Source organism: Erpetoichthys calabaricus, chromosome 4 (genome assembly GCF_900747795.2).
Source record: "Erpetoichthys calabaricus chromosome 4, fErpCal1.3, whole genome shotgun sequence".
NCBI lineage: Eukaryota > Metazoa > Chordata > Cladistia > Polypteriformes > Polypteridae > Erpetoichthys > Erpetoichthys calabaricus.
Window position 1 is genome coordinate 217,470,501 of NC_041397.2, and position 17,022 is coordinate 217,487,522.

General features: G+C 34.7%; 1 protein-coding gene across 2 annotated transcripts in view; it reads right to left on the bottom strand.

Moving 5' to 3' along the window:
- Positions 1-17,022, bottom strand: part of tenm4 (teneurin transmembrane protein 4) — a 679,712-nt gene that overhangs the window by 152,913 nt on the left and 509,777 nt on the right. The window contains exons 17-19 of one of the 2 annotated variants that reach the window (XM_051926453.1): positions 15,476-15,502; positions 7,009-7,155; positions 1,469-1,685 (exon numbers count right to left, since the gene is read on the bottom strand). In XM_051926453.1, coding sequence (XP_051782413.1) covers positions 1,469-1,685; positions 7,009-7,155; positions 15,476-15,502 — 391 coding nt within the window. The remainder of the gene's footprint in view (positions 1-1,468; positions 1,686-7,008; positions 7,156-15,475; positions 15,503-17,022) is intronic. The other variant, XM_051926452.1, reaches the window with a different exon arrangement.

The following is a 17,022-nucleotide window of genomic DNA, read 5'->3' on the forward strand; positions in this document are numbered from 1 at the left end:
GAATCATCTTTCTATGCTTTTTTACACTATGTCAAGAATTTCTAGGCAAAAAAATGAATTTCTCTATTGGAAAAATTAAGGAAATAGTTAATTAATAGCTAATGCTATATATCTAATGCATTTTCACAAGAGGGGCGGCACGGTGGCGCAGTGGGTAGCACTGCTGCCTCGCAGTTGTGAGACCTGGGTTCGCTTCCCAGGTCCTCCCTGCGTGGAGTTTGCATGTTCTCCCCGTGTCTGCGTGGGTTTCCTCCGGGCGCTCCGGTTTCCTCCTACAGTCCCAAGACATGCAGGTTAGGTGGATTGGCGATTCTAAATTGGCCCTAGTGTGTGCTTGGTGTGTGGGTGTGTTTGTGTGTGTCCTGCGGTGGGTTGGCGCCCCGCCCGGGATTGGTTCCTGCCTTGTGCCCTGTGTTGGCTGGGATTGGCTCCAGTAGACCCCCGTGACCCTGTGTTCGGATTCAGCGGGTTGGAAAATGGATGGATGGATGGATTTTCACAAGAATTCATTTAGAAAATGACGTGCAATAACTAAAAATGTATATATTCTGTAAAATGCCCGAAGTAGAATGGTATATTTCTACAAATGACTAAAAAAAATTCTTAATCCCTGATGCGAGGACTACAAGGAGCATAATATCTCAAGAGGACTCAGAACAGCTTGCTGACACCATTTTTAGAGCAGCAGGGTCCATGTACCGGATATGTCCATGTAGATAACTATTTGGCACAGCACTATGTGCCACATTAAAATGACAAGAGCTGCTTTCTTCTTTGTTTTTTCACTTCTCCAGACAGTTGGCAAATACTGCAAGATGAAATTTTATGTCTAGTAATTTGAGGTGGTGGAAATTATCACACTTGACTCTGCTTGTTCAAGCAGAGATGAAGCACTCCTTAAGATTATTTTATGCTTGAAAGAAGGAGCATCAACTGAAAAAGGATAAAATGTGATACTTATAATAAGGACCTTCTAAAAAAAATATCAGACTGGACTGCAAAATAAAAGACAAGCCTTTTTAAAGCTATAGATGTCTCCAGCTCTGATTTTGTAAAATTGCTCCTTACCTACAAAAAATAGTTTTAGTCATTTTTGTACTACTCTAATCAATTATAGGTGCATGTAACTAATCAGCAATTAATTTTTAAAATGATTACAGAGGCAGATACTACAATGTGAATGCACAGATTACATTAAAATCATACTATAAATGCCTTTCCATTTCCTTTTTGGGGGGTTAGTATTTCAGACTCATGGGAAAAGTGTGGTCCCATTACTGGAAACTCATAAAAATTCATACAATTTATTGTATAACTATTTTCTACTCTTAAGCACCTGGGAATCTTCTTTCACCTTACATATTCACTTGTCTAAGTCCCATAGCCAATATTTTTAAGTTTCCTCAATATAGCATTTTCTTTTTACAAGTGATGTTATAACCTAAAAAAATTCTAAAAATGGACTTACTCTACATTGAAGGGGTTTTCTCCTGGGATGATGTGAGTGCTGTCCTTGCCCACAAGAAATCTGATTCGGTCATAGAAGGACTGCAGGTTGGCTTGAGTGGATGGAGCCTGAGTTTGCTGAATGACGTCCAATGGGTCTGGAGAACCTACACATAGTGATGTAATGTGGCAGCTTGTCTGAAGACAGCAGTCAGGGTCCATGCAATCTATCAAGCCATCTAAAATGGTCAAGGGAAGAGAAGAAATAAACAACAGAAAAAATGCAATAACAGTTTTTGGGATGTATCAATATAACAATATATACAATTATAGAAATCATTTAAATTCTACTTCTTGTCTTTAAATTTATCAGATTTACCAGAGTTTAACACCACTTCAAGTACAATGACAGCTTAATGATATTAATGGTGTTTCTTGTCTTTAAATTTTCTACATTTACTAAAATTTAAAATTTAATATCCCTTTGAGTATTATGACAGCTCTACTGCATAACCTAGAGAGTCATTTTCTTTAAGATAAAATTAGAATAAAATTGAATTGTACATTCTGACATATTTCAAAGTATAACAGCTATTAAAAGTTCATGTTGTCATTAATTTATTTTCAATGTTTTTTTTTTTGTTTTTTTTCGGATAGTACTGCTGGTAATAAAAACTCTCTTCACCTATCCAAAAGCACAAAGTCTAGCCCTGGATGCTTTCACTTATGATCAACTCATGCATATATCCACAATTGTTCATTAAAGGGCAATTCAGAATCTTCATTTAGAATTTAGAATTTTCCGGGGGGGGGGGGGGGGGGGGGGCGTATAGGGGGGGTAAACGTTAACATTATACAAAGTTATTGTCGGTTATACCTGCATTTTTATCACTCTTTAATTTATTGTTTTTTATCAGTATGATGATACTGGAGAATGTGAATTTCCCCTTGGGATTAATAATCTATCTATCTATCTATCTATCTATCTATCTATCTATCTATCTATCATAACATTTCTTTGAATTATGGGATGAAACCCGAGCTAGAAGAAAAAAAAATGTGAAAAATGAAAAAAAAAAAAAAACACACACAAAACTTTCACCTGACGTAAGCATTAACATTTCACCATATGTCAATATGAACTTGAGTGTACTACACTAAGTATAATAGTAGGGCTGCACGATAACAGAAAAAAAGATTATCACGATTATTTTGCTCAAAATTTTTATCACAATTAATAATGACGATTATTCCTTTGGTAAATGAAGTCTGTGACCAAAGCAGTGTAGCCTCGGCCAGTTATTCACAGATGCTGCCCTAATCATATTAGCTGCGTTGTCCGTTGTGATGCACACAAGTCTTTCTTCCACCAAGCCCCAAGCGGACATCGCTTCTTTGAGGCCCACTGCAATAAACTCCGCTGTATGGTCTTGTGGGAAAAACGAAGTTTGCAAAAACTTGCTTTTCATCTCAAATTCGCTGTCAATAAAATGAACTGTCAAGCTCAAATACGGTTCCGCAGTTCTGCTTGACCATAAGTCGGTCGTGGCAGCAAAATATTCAAGGCCGAGCCTGAGAATTTCTCTTTCTATTTCTTTTCGGCATTTCGCATACAGCGAGGGCAGCGCAACATTGGAAAAATGGTTGCGTGAGGGAATGCTATATCTTTTATCAAGTGTTGCGATCATTTTGTTAAACCCCTCACTGCTCACGGTGGTTATTGGACACATATCCTTGGCTATATGGTACGTGATCGCCTCTGTTATTTCCCGGTGTCTTTGCGAGCTAGGCACAGGGCCGCTGCTGGCCAAATGGGTGCCCTAAGCAGAAATTTACTTTTGTGCCCCCTCCCCCAAATATTACGGAAGTAAAAATAAAATAATAAAAAAAACACCTACTATAGGGGCCAAAATAGAACTTTATTCAAATAAAAGTAAATACATAAATAAATTGTATCATTTATAAATTACAATTGTAGCTCTACAGCAAAAAATACAAACTAAAATTACACTTTAAATAAAACATTTATAATAAAATAAACAATAATAAACTGAAATAAAATCAACACTGTCATCTGCTGGAGCTTTCCAAAGTTCAAAATTTACAAAGGCACACTTCTGCTTTTTCTTAAGGCAAAGTCGTAAATGAGCTCTTCATATGATATAAAGCCTTTGCTAATTCAGAGTTGATGCTGACAATTGCCAGACCACTCATGCGCTCTTGTGCCATAGATGAGCGCAAGTACGTTTTGATGAGCTTCATTTTAGAAAAACTTCGCTCAGCAGAGGCAACAGTTACAGGGAGCGTCACTGCTATGCGCAGAGCAATCCAGAGATTTGGGTACAGAGGTGAGGGCGCGCGCGTCATCACGTGTGCTTAGCCTACTCTGCGTTCACCGTAAAATGCAATATATACGTTTATATTTTTGTTTATTTGTATATGTATATTATTAATATTATTATTATAATATATAAAAGCGATTTTTTTGAGCAGCTGGGATGGTGCCCCCCTGGGAGTTGGTGCCCTACGCAGACTGCGTACTCTGCGTATAGGGAGCGGCGGTACTGGCTAGGCAGATATGGTATTGCGTTGAACAATGTCCCTGATATTGTTGTCTGTGTTGTGGATGGCTCGTAATTTTTTGTTGTTGCTGTTTGTGCCTTCAGTCGTTGAAATTCTTGATAGTGTACTTTGTGGTGGCTTTTAAGGTGGTTGATGAGGTTTGTTGTGTTACCTTGGGACGTTTGGACGGAACAGGAGCAAAGTTTGCACAAGACTCGTACCTGATCAACATCACATTCCTCGAAATCGAAATAGTTCCAGACAACTGAGTATGACCCCTTTTTAGGAACTAACGATCGCACTTCTGCACGTTGCTCCGCCATCATATGTTTATTCTGACTGACAGTTATTGCTGCTATTGACTTCTACTGCTTCAGAAAGCGCTTGCAATCTAGACGCAGTAAAGTCATAGTGACGCAGTCCAATCCGTAAACTCAGCCCATAAAAAACAGTTTGGTCTTTATACTGTAAAATCGCGACGATATTTATTAACTGATCGTGGGTCATAAATATCGTTATCATGAGAAAAAAAAGATTAATCGTGCAGCCCTATATAATAGTATCCTCAAAAGTCTTAATACATTGGTACAGGGGTTGGTGGTACAAGATTGCAAGAGCTGAAACTGTTCTAAAAATCGGCAAATCTTCATAACAGTAATAACTCCAAACTCCATCAGAGTTGAGTGGAGTGTTTAAAAAAATAACAAAATATACAAAATGAAAATTAGACAGGGCACATCTTCTGATTGGGTGACTCAGTCATAGGGCCTTGCTTCTTACAGATGCTGCAACTTTAGTACAAATCCTATTTGGAGTTTGAACATTCTCATTGTTTCTAGGCAGGGATTTCTGGGTCCTTTGGGGTCCACCAAACTGGCTCTTTATCAGTGTGACTTAGTTCCTTGCACTAAATGCTGTTGGGGTTGTCTCTGGACAATAATGGATTATGCCAGTTTGAGAATCCTATGTTATCTTAAGTAGTAAAAGCTATTGTTGAACTGAATGTGGTGGCTTCCTATGCCATTGCTGGGGCTGATTCATACAAGTTGTGCTCCAACTTTAAATACCTACTGTACTTAATACAGCTGCTGTAGAGAAGACCTATGAACCTGTCATTAGACAGGTTGCTGAATGGTTTGTTACTGCTCTGTATAATTTGTGAATGAATGGTGTTTTCCCTCATCACACACTAAAATAAATCCATATTAATATAGGTTCTCAGTTTGTTATAATTACAATGTGTTTGGAGCAGACTTGACCGGTAAAAAATCAACAACTCACACACTGTAACAAAGACATACAATAAGGTGTACTCCCATTTTACTGCTGGGGGTATTATTTATTTTATTATTATTTCACATTGTCTTGTGTCTCTTGGGTAATAACCTTTAGTTTAATTTTCCATTATATTTTAAAGCTTTTTATCTTCCTATTCTTACATTTTCTCCATTTTTTCTTTCTAAACTGATAATTCTTCTCCTGTACATCTATTCCCTTTCTTTCCTTTCATAGTATTTTCATTTTAGATTCTCTCTTCAGCCACACCTTTCTTTATACTTAGTGTTTTGAAGTGTTTGTTTAATATTGATATAGTTAATTATGTTTCTATGTCTGCCATACACAGAACAATTATTGTAATGTCAAGTACCACTCAATAACAAAATTCAATTCAGAACACATTTTTAGATTTTGCACTTTGATAGTATTCAGATATTTAATAAGTAACTATTCTTAAATTAATCTACAAACACTTCTACTTCACCCAAAGCTCCCACTTTCTGAAAGGTCCTTTTTATGAATAATAATTAATTTTCAGGGACTTTGAAAAATAATATGACTTGAAAATATATTAGAAAATCACATCTGTATTCTAAAGTAAAAGAGTGATAGCCTTTTCCTCTATCTATTGCTACTATAAAAAGTGGGAAATGCCTTAGTGACATAAAATATCTTATTTTATTGAAAAATACAGAAACAACTTATAATAATTTAACATATACTGTATACAAAACAGTAAACAGGGCAAACTTTACATTTCATAATTTGGACATCTACACAGCTCATTCATTTTTTGTGCCAACTTTCTTCATAAATTAGTTGTTGAAAGTGAAGGTCTTCCCAGGTAAGTTTATACAGTAAACATGGCAGGACTAACATCGGATTGAATGCCAGCCCACTGTAGGGCGTACTCATGCACACATTGACACTCACCAGGCTAGTTTAGGTATGCCATTTAACACACTCATCTGCAGAATACCAAAAAAAGCCAGAAGAACCCACTTAATATTAACAATCAAAACTAATAAGATAATCACTTTAGATGTATGAATTTTGATATATTTTTTGTTAAAAAAACTTTTCACATTCTTAACAAAGATTTTCAATGTACGTGAACAGGAAATGTTCACGCTCTAAAACTGTAACAGTTTTATACTGCACAACATTAGAACTTGTGATAAAAAGTAAAGTCAGATTTTAAAAACTGACAAATAAACACAATAGAAAAGTAAAAAATATTATTTTTCAGTTTTAGTCTTGGTGTCCACTGAATCAATTCCTTATTACTGATGTACTGCATTTACTGTTCAACTTCTGCCATTTTAAATTAGCAGTTTAGTAAATACTGAAATAATAATGCATTAAATAGATTACTGCTGAATTCTGGCATGCATAAGTGTGGTTGACTTTGTAGCAAAAAAACATATAATTGTGAAATAAACAAAAGCTAATACAGAACAACAGTAAAACTATTCACAGTAATATAGCTAAGTAGCTGTAATATTTCTATGCTATGCAGTGTCACTTTTACTTTCAAAAATAAAATCATTCTAGGTGACATTCTGTATCACTGCCATATTGAGATGAATCTGGATTCAAGTGACAAGGCACTGCAATGCATTAGTCTGTAGATGTAATGTTCTTATTACTCACTTTGCTTTCCTTGCTGTGTGTTTAATAAAAAAGTAATAAAAATATGCATCTTTACTGTGAATCACTTACCATTGTCATTATCTTTGCCATCACTGCATGCAGTTTCCATGGATGTGTCACATCCAGAACCTCTCCAGCCCAGCTGACAGACACAGTTCCATCCATTCTGGTCAAGGGTGCATCTTCCATTTCCATTACATAAACCAGGGCATCCCTCTATATGTATAAAATGCAAAAAATCAACAGTTTGATGCAAGACATTTTGTCTGCAGAAAACACTTGTAGAAAAAAGGTGAGGGAATACTAAAATAATAAAGAAGATTCAAATTTGGATGCAGTGCAGATGGCTCTGTTGTACTTGAAGTATAAATAAACATTTTCAAGCACTATATTTTGAATAAATGCAATTAAACTGCAGTTCTAAATTCTAAATAACAATAGTAATTTGTATATACTGCATATCACTGATGCCATAAACACAATTAATATAGAATGTGCAATGATTTAAGCATATATATGCTTATACTCTTATTTTTTGTACACTTTTAAACATCTCCAATATCCTGCCAGAGAGAGAACAGGCGCTGAAGCCTGTGTTAGCAGTAGTTGGATCCACATTTAATTTTGTTAGCAATCCATAGAAACACAGGAGAAACATCCCAATGTAAACAGAAAGCACCCAGGCTGGGAAACGTAGTGTTACTAGGTTTTTAATTTCTGTAAATTCAGGCTCGAATGTACTTAAGAAGATACATAAGAAGATAAAGAGTAGAAATATTTTGAAAAAAAGTTTGTTGTTTAAACCTGGTATTGGTGCAGGCCACAAGGACATTGTCTCTTTGTGTCACTATGTTCATCAGTTAAGCTTGTTTAGTAGCTTGTGTCTGTTATTTGCAGCATAATGCAAATTATGGTGGGTTGGTGTTCTACTAAAGATAGGGGATGATTTGTAGATTTAATATTATTTCTGTAATGAGTAACACTGTAGCATCATTATTGATACAGAACTACTGATAACGTAAAATTATAAGAAATTATCATTAATGGAATCAGTTTTCAGTGAAAACGATGATCACATAAATGTAACTGTTTTTCAAAGGCAGGAACAAATGACTAAGAGAGTGTTTAATGAATTCATGGATATCAAATGTGATATAGTATAATCATTATTATATGCTGATTGAAGAGAACTGCTTGTTTCTACTGAGTTTCATTTTTGTTTCTATCTTCTTTAAGGTAGTGTGAAAGCAGAGACCTCTACAGAATGTGAATAAGGGTGGGGTTCCTGTAATATTTCCTGTTAAATATTTACAAGAGTTGAAAAATTAATTTTAGATGAGAACATGTCTGTCAAGTTTCTATTCCCATTATGTTACTTAATATTTATAAAGTATTTGTGAGTGAGAAAGTATGGTAGCTGTAAAAAGAAATTAACAATCTATAAAGCACCTCGCTGATTTTCCATGAACTTTATAATTTAATACTGTTTTTAACCACATGCACCACAATTCTGTCTGTGTTTGATAAAAATAAAGAGATCTCACAACTGGGTCTAACAGTAGGCAAAAAGCAACAATGAAATGTTCATCATTTGCTATTTAAAATTATAAACAGAAACTTAATCTTAAAACTACAGCAGGAAGGCATCCCATATGTTCTCTAGTGAGGGGGTGGAGGAGGTTTGCCACAGCAGGTGAAGAAAAAAGTTCTTGGTAGAAACACAAGATCATTTTAAGGGAGATCTATAAAAAGAGACAGGACACATATCTTCAAGTAGTGGTTTTCAAGGACATGCACATAGCAAGATTATTTTTCATCCTTCCTGCTCCCCTGGCACTTATCTGTTACCTTTTGATCCAATTTTCCGATGCAAACGGAAATGAAAGGAATAAATCCTACAAGTTTTTAAAATGTAAAATAGTGACATGCACAACAGTAGCAGGATTCTACAATGACAGCCTCCTGTTCTGACTCTCATTCTGCCCTCTCTCTTTGCGAGCAAAGAAATTATAATGGGAAAAATAAAACACCAGTAATCACTATAAATTGAAAACCAATTCTTATTTATGACATGAAAAAAAACAAATAAGATTGATTCATGCTGTGGCCAACTAATTTTATTAATTCAAAAAAGAAGAGAAATACCATAAAGTATTGCTATAAACCAGTCTGATTTTAAATCCATGTTCCAAACTCTAGGCTGTTGTGAAAAATTAATAATAAATTTATCAAAGTGAAAGGAAAAATCATAATAAAACCATTGATGAAACTAACAGATAGAACCAGTGGGGAATAATATGAGATGTAAAGTACAGATTACCATTCTAGACTACTAAGAATCTTTGAATAGTGGCAAATGATATTCTCACGTAGAAAAAGGAAAATGACCTCTGAGTATTTCAAAGACTGTGTGCATTGTGAAAAGAAGGCATTTCCTGCCAATATATATACCTTTTTAACAAATATGAAAATGGTACTCAAAGAAGAAGCCATTTACTTTTATGAAGCTCGAGTATATATTACCTTTTTTCTAATAAATAGATCATTGATCATTAATCATTTACTGACATTTTTAGAAATTCATGAAGAGGTTGGGGGCTTGTTGATGCAGTGGTACTACACTGTAACAATAATTATGTTACATAAGCATATTCTTTATCTGTAAATAAGTCTGTCATTTAAAGTACTGCAAAAAAAAAAGTCTGAAAATGCTATGTGTAATGATTGATTGCATTTGCATGTAGATGTTCATTCTGCTTCTTGCTGTGCCTTCCTGATAAATGGCAATTCAACTGAATGTAGTGTGTTTTTCTTCATTTGAGAAAATAAACATTGTGACATTGTTTTTTTTACTTGGCAATCACTTCAGCTGGTGTGCTAAGAAGCTACAGCCTGCTGAAAACCATTAGTGCATGTGATTAAAAGCAAGCTAGGATGGTCACAGTGAGGAATCTCTAATCATTTGCCAACTTAGTCCCCTTACAGCAGGATTCACTAACACTCGCAGCAAGCACAGTGATTGTTGCCTAATTAAGATCCCAAGACACCGTATCTGGGGCTGGTAGATATACCAAACCATTTCTTATTTCACTCGTTGTGTATAACCTGCTTTTTTGTGTAAACTAGAAAATTTAATTTCTGTAGTCTGGCTGAGAGTAAGCTTTATCCCTATAACTTCACAATATGCTTCATTTTATTTCAACACACCACAGATAAAATGATCAAGTGGCTCAGTATCGACATTTCAGATTGAACATAAAACTAAATTTTGGTGAGACATTCCTTTCTGCTGTTCCCTTATCTGGACAGACATTTCAATAGTGCTGACTTGAAGAAAAATCGTCTTCTTAATCTTTTGGTTTGGATGATTGATTATCACAGGCCAGAATTCTTCTGACTTGCTACATTTACCTTTATAGCAGAATGAATGTCACGTTAATCTGAAGTGCTGTAGTTTCCTGCTTTGGGCATGATACACTTTGTGGTTAAATGCAACTCATACCTGCAACTGTAAAATATTCTTTTATATAAAGTATTGAAATGGAATAGTAAAAAATATGAGGAGAATGTCATCAGTGAGACCTCTTTAGTACTTTTTATTTGGGAGCACAGGTTTCGCACATTCTAAATACACTGTTTAAAATTGATCAGTGGTGTTGATCAGTAAAACCTGCAGTGTTATACTGAGGAAATGTACCATGTTTGCTGGTGACCTTATTTGCTATTTGCTATCTATTTTCCTGGAAATTTGCTGTGCGTTCAGCTTGGATAAGCTTATTTTTCCCATCACCCCATGAAGCTTTTGTTAGGCCAGCATGATATGAACAGAGCTATAGCAGGCAATGTTGGATGATGCACGCAGGCCGAATATATAATGTTGATCCTAATAGTGGGTTAAAAATTAGCAGAAAAGTGGCAAGTACATTTAAGTACAAACTGAGCATGTAGAAAGAAACTGTAAACGTGTCAGTGTATTTGTGTCTTATAGGTAATGTCTGTTTGTATGGACTTGTATGTGGCCTGTGGGAACTATACTCTATACCTACCTCTTTAATAACCTACCTCACAGGTGGCGCAATGGTGGTGCTTCTGCTTTGCACTAAGGTGACTGTGGAAGATTGTGGGTTCGCTTCCCGGTTCCTCCCTGTGTGGATAGCGCTTTGAGTACTAAGAAAAGCGCTATATAAATGTAATGAATTATTATTTATTATTATTACCCAGAGTGCTATGCAGTTGATACAAACAGGCAGAGGTGAAGAATCCACGTGCTTCAGTGTTATACTTATTTGAAAGCAGTGGCAGGGAATGAGAACAAGTATCAGAGAAAAAAAAAACCCTGTACTTTACGGCTGGACAGAGTCGAGTACCTGCTATCGAATACATGGGGAACAAGCCTTAGTCAATTCATGTGACCAGATGGCAAGAAATTTTTACTCTTCTGATATTTAATTCTGTTAATTTTCCCTCAGGGAGCAATGATGGCACACTGCTGCATCAGAGCTCAGGTTACATTTTTGGCCACAATAACTGGTCCAGCATAGTTGGTAGACATTTCCCTAGCCAACAGGGACAAATTACAAAATGATTGCACCATTATAATCAACACCAAACTAGTTTCTCCTTCTCCATTAATTTCAATGCAATTCACTGAGTTTGGAGAAGTTCCAAAAACTTGTGTGGTTTTGCCAAACTTGAGGCAAAGCAAATATAGTGGAGTGCTCTAATCACTATTGTATTGCTGTTCAAAACCTGTATGTTCCATTATCTGTGGCCTAGGGTCTTGTACTTTTGTTAAGTTTTTGAACATCACTATGTCAATTGTTGAGTTTGGCCTGCTGTAGACAGCATTCTCATATAATTGCTGGTAGATAAAAGTTCAATGAAGGGCAGGAATAACTAGAAAAATTGTACTGCGGGGTTTAAATGACACAAAAGCTCACGATACAATATGTATCTCAATTTTGGAATAATTTTAAGATATATCTTTGCCTTTCAATGTTTTAATTGAGAAGAAACTGTAATGTTCACATATATATATATATGATGTGAATATGTTTTAGCTAATTTTAGTTTTTCCTCTCACCATCTCTGATTACTTTGCTTGCTAATGCAGAATATTTCTCTCAAAAAATACAAAACAACATTAGATTATTGGGTGTGTTCTTTTGGCACTTAAAAAACTTATATTCGTTCTTGAATGGATTTTGCTAATATAGTGTCATGCTGTAATTAGAAAAATTATTTTTATTTTAACTTCTGGATGAATTTAATATCTGTTTTATTTCATTTTGAAAATATTTTGGCAAGCCTAGTAATATTTAGCACTAGTGTCTCATGTATCCAGCTTCTGTAAACCTGAATTGGATTAAACAGATTTAAGTATGTATGTGTAATAATGATTTGATTCATTATGTTTGTGTTTTTTTCTGAAAAACAACTTTGAAATATTTTGCATCATGTTGTCAGTACAGACACGTATCCCTTCCACATTTGAGTCTTGACCCGGTGTTGTAAATATCATTAAAAAAAAGACCCATAAAAATGATAATTACTTGTACAGTACACTTGAACACTACATTGCGCACGCAACAATAAGACAAGCTCTGCCTCTGTGCAGTCATGAACATTAAAAATATTCTGGATCCACTACCGAACAATTAAGATCTATTCACATTAATAACAGTGTATATGTGTGCATCCATTCATCCATTTTCTTAGGTGGGGAGAAGCCAAAGCAAGGCCCTGGAAAGAATGGTGGATAATGCTCGATTACTTCTGGACAAATTAGAGTTGCCAACCACGTAATAGAAAACTTGACAACCTGGAGAAACCAAACAAAAAAACAGCAGTCGCATGCAAACTCCAATCGAAAGCAAAACAAACTACTACCTCAGTATAGTATGTTTATATTAGGAACCGTTTCATATGGTCATGTCGGTAATAATTTTGTAAAGTTGCAAACTGTCCAATGCAAAAATAACTGACTTGGCCAGTTGAGACAAAAGAAAAAAATAAGTTTGCTTAATTTAGAAGTTTTTGTCTATGAATGATCTTGTAACATACTCACTTCAATTCAGCATCATTAATTATATAAAGACACTTCAGTTTAAAATTCATAATGTATTTTTCACGTAGCACCTGTTAATGCTGCCTCCCATCACATCACATTAGGTATGTGCCATATTCTTTTTCTTTTGTGTTACTCATATTTCATGTTATTGCACTGAGTGTATGATTGAATTATACCATCATTAAAAAAGGACAGTTCTGTCCCACACCCCAGTTAAATAAAGAATCAGACACATTCTAATAATTACTTTGCTGTATCATAAGTTAAACTTAAAACTAAGACCAAGCTCACTAAGTTCAAGTGCTATATTGTTTCAAAGACTTCATAGATAAATCAATAAGAATACATACAGTATATTTGTATTATTATATCACAGTATACTGTGTTCCAATAAATTTTCAAAGTAACCCCATTCTTACTGCACTTATAGTTTACAATTTAAACAGCCATGCAATCATTTTGCAGTTCAAGAAAAGCTGTTGTGAGGAACGGAAAATCTGTCGTTATGGTGGTTTTAATAACACAGTTTCAGAATCTGTGCTTTATTCTCAACAAATATTGCTTAATTGTGTCATAACATGCAGAGAAAACATATTGCCCCTTTCCTAATATTATTTGTTTCTTGAATGGACTTGAAGCTTTAGACAGAATGCAATACAAGAGAATGGGAAACAAAATACAGTTTTTAAATTATTACTTTCTACATTCAAGGAACAAAGTTATCCAACACACCAATCACTTACATGAAGAAGTTCTTGCTCCCATAGTTTTCAATATTTGGTAGTAGCACTTTTAGTAACAATAATCACAACAAAATTCTTCCTATAATTTGTTAGCAGTCTTTCAAATTACCGCTGCAGAATTGTAAACCAGAATTCTTTGAAGCATTACTTAAATTCAGACACACTGGTAGGCTTTTGAAACTGAACTGCTCATTTTAGGACCTGGCACAACAACTCTAGAAGGTTTCAAAGTCAGGATTTTGACTAGACCATTTCAAAATTTTAATTTTATTTCTTAAGTCATTTAGTTGCGGTGTTTAGATCATTTTTCTGCTGCATAACCCAATTACACTTCATCTTCCATGACCGGACATTCTCCTTAAGACTATTTTGGTAAAGTGCAGAATTCATGGTTCCTTCAATAATGAAACTGCAAAGCATCCCTATACCATCACACTACTATCCATATAATTTATTGAAGACATGATATTCTGACTGACAAAAGCTATTTTAACTTTGTGTCATCCAAAGAATCCTTGTTTTTGACTGTCCATAGAAAATTATTCCAAAAGGATTGTTTCTTAGAAAATGCAAGTTGAGCACTGATGTTACTCTTGGATATGAGATGTTTCTATCTTGCTAATTTCCCATGAATCCCATTTTTAATCAGTCTTTTTCATCGTGGAGTGCTGAACATTGATCCTAACTGTAGAGACCTGCAATTCTTTGGATGTTTTTCTGGGATCATCTGTAACTTTTTGAATAAGTCATTGCTGTACCTTTTGGGTATGTTTAGGACTCTGACCTTTCCACTGAATATTCAGCACTGTACCAAATGTTCTCCAATTGGAGATAATGTTTTTTTTACTGTGGTGCAGTAAGAGACTTAGAAATGGAATAACTAAGGGGCTGAGTACCTTTTCACATGGGCAATACAAGCATTGGATAACTTTATTACTTAAATATACAAAGTTACAATTTATAAAACAGTCTTCAATTTTTATCTGGGCTCCCTTCATTTAATATTATATTGTGTGAAAAGATCCGAAGACATTTATTGTGATAAATATTCAAAAACATATGATATCAGGAAGGTAACAAAAATATTTTCAGCACTATAAACTGTATATATTATTATTGCTCTATAAACTGCAGTATTATCTTTTTATACTGCGATGTCATCACAGTATTCATAATAAAATTCTGGAATTTCTCATTTCAAGTATTTGCAGCTAAAGCAAATAGATCTAGTAAGGTAGAACCAAGAGATCTTGTGGAACAAGAACTGAACTAAATAATACAAAATGAAATCACAACTGTATAGTAAACTGCAATGTTCATGTTGTACTTTGATACTTCCATTAATTTTTTTGATTATCATTAAATTAAATTTAGTACTACTCATTTCGTTATCACAAAAATATTAACAAGAAAAAAAGATACCTCTAAATTAAAAATTATTCCTGACAGAGAAAAAGGATAACAAATATTAATGTGGACAAATGGGTGCTAGTGCTTATTGGACAGCATCTGTGATGGTTTCTGGCCAACATAATTGTTTGACCTTTAGTTTCTAACAGTGTGGATATCACAGAAATGTGATAAGAAAGTGTAAAGCTTTGGAAAATTAGTGCAACAGCCAAATGTTGATGATGAATGGTGAATAGCTTGAATGTGAACGCTGCAAAAAGGAATGAGAAAAAATAGATAAATATAAATATATAAGGAACAAGGAAGGTCATACCTTTCACTACCTTATCCAGATAGTGAGCTTGGGAGATAAAAGACAGGACATTTAGGGGAGGATTTAACATAGTGCAATTACCACTAGCTAAAGACACAATGAAGGATTTTGTTATCTGTTTGGTTCTATCATTCCACAAAGACAAAGAGAAAGGATAATAAGCAAGCACATGCAGCACATGCAGCCTAAGTGTACTGGGGAATCAAAGGATGCTCAAGCAAAGACAGGGGAGTAGAAGCAGAAGTAAAAACAAAATAAAAATTCCATCAGATTCTGTTTGAGAAATATTTAGACTGTGGAAAAGATAGAATGTAACAAGAGTTAACTTTCTTTTTATATGTTTGTTGCATATAATATTTACTGTACACTTAACCACACAGTATGTGCATATACAGTACTGTTATAGTCTTTTTCCGAACGAAACTGTTAACATTATTTTATTTTACAGTATTGCTGAATTTCCTGAATAAAAAGAATTACAAAGTTCTTCTGCTTAATATGTAAGAGTGATCCTTTTTGCTTTTAATGATACGTTCTTGCTTTGACAATAAAAGTAGCAAACAAAACTAAAATCAACATTACACTTTAATTTAAATAAAAAATAGTAAGATAATTGAAATCAAATATTAAGAGTCTATTCAAAAATTGTTGGGATATCAAACGTGATCTTATTTGCACCCAAGACTCTCTAAAACAAAATTCAAATACAAAACAATGGTGATGATGAGAAAACGATATCACATTATGTAGTTGTTGTGTATGTCAGATTTGCCAGTTGTCAGTTTAAACAATTACAAATCGCTGCTCATGTCACATTTATCGACTAAGTGCCGACCTTCTAGCAAATCGTGCTCTCCCCTCTTTTCCCCAATTGCGTGCTGCCTTGCAGAGGTGGCGCTGTATGAATGGTTATTAGCTATGGCAAGTTCAGTTGCAGTCTCTGCTCTTTTTTTTTCTCTTCCGTTCTGTTGTGGTTTGAAAAACATGACACATCAAAGAGACAAACTTCTCGTCTGTTTGTGAGGCTCAAAACACCAGGGTTCCTAATTCCTCATCACTACATTAAATGCATTGCCAAATGAGAATTCACTGGTTGCCAGCTATCACGGATTCACAGCCCGCCCCTAAAATTAAAGGCAAAAATCAAACCTGTTTGATTACACTGGGGAGAGGTGTGGACTAGTTGGAGTGAGTCACCGAGCATGTCAAATTACATGACTTGCTTAAAAGAGCACGCCTCTGACTGCCTCCTACTTGCTAAGATTAGCGATGACTGAAAATCACTAGAAAAATCACATAATGTGACATAGCCTTCACCTAATTTTTTTTTATTACTCACTATGCTTTTAGATGTTAGATGGGCTGTCTATTTTCCTTTTATTGTAAATTATAGATTATAAATTTACATGAGATTCTGTTACAGATTGGCTATTTTTTATAAAGGCCAAACAATACATATAAAGCTGAAAAATTGGCAAAAGGGTATTTCATTCATGCAGCATGCCACAGAGGAGGTGATGAGAATATAAAAAATTAAAAGACTTAAA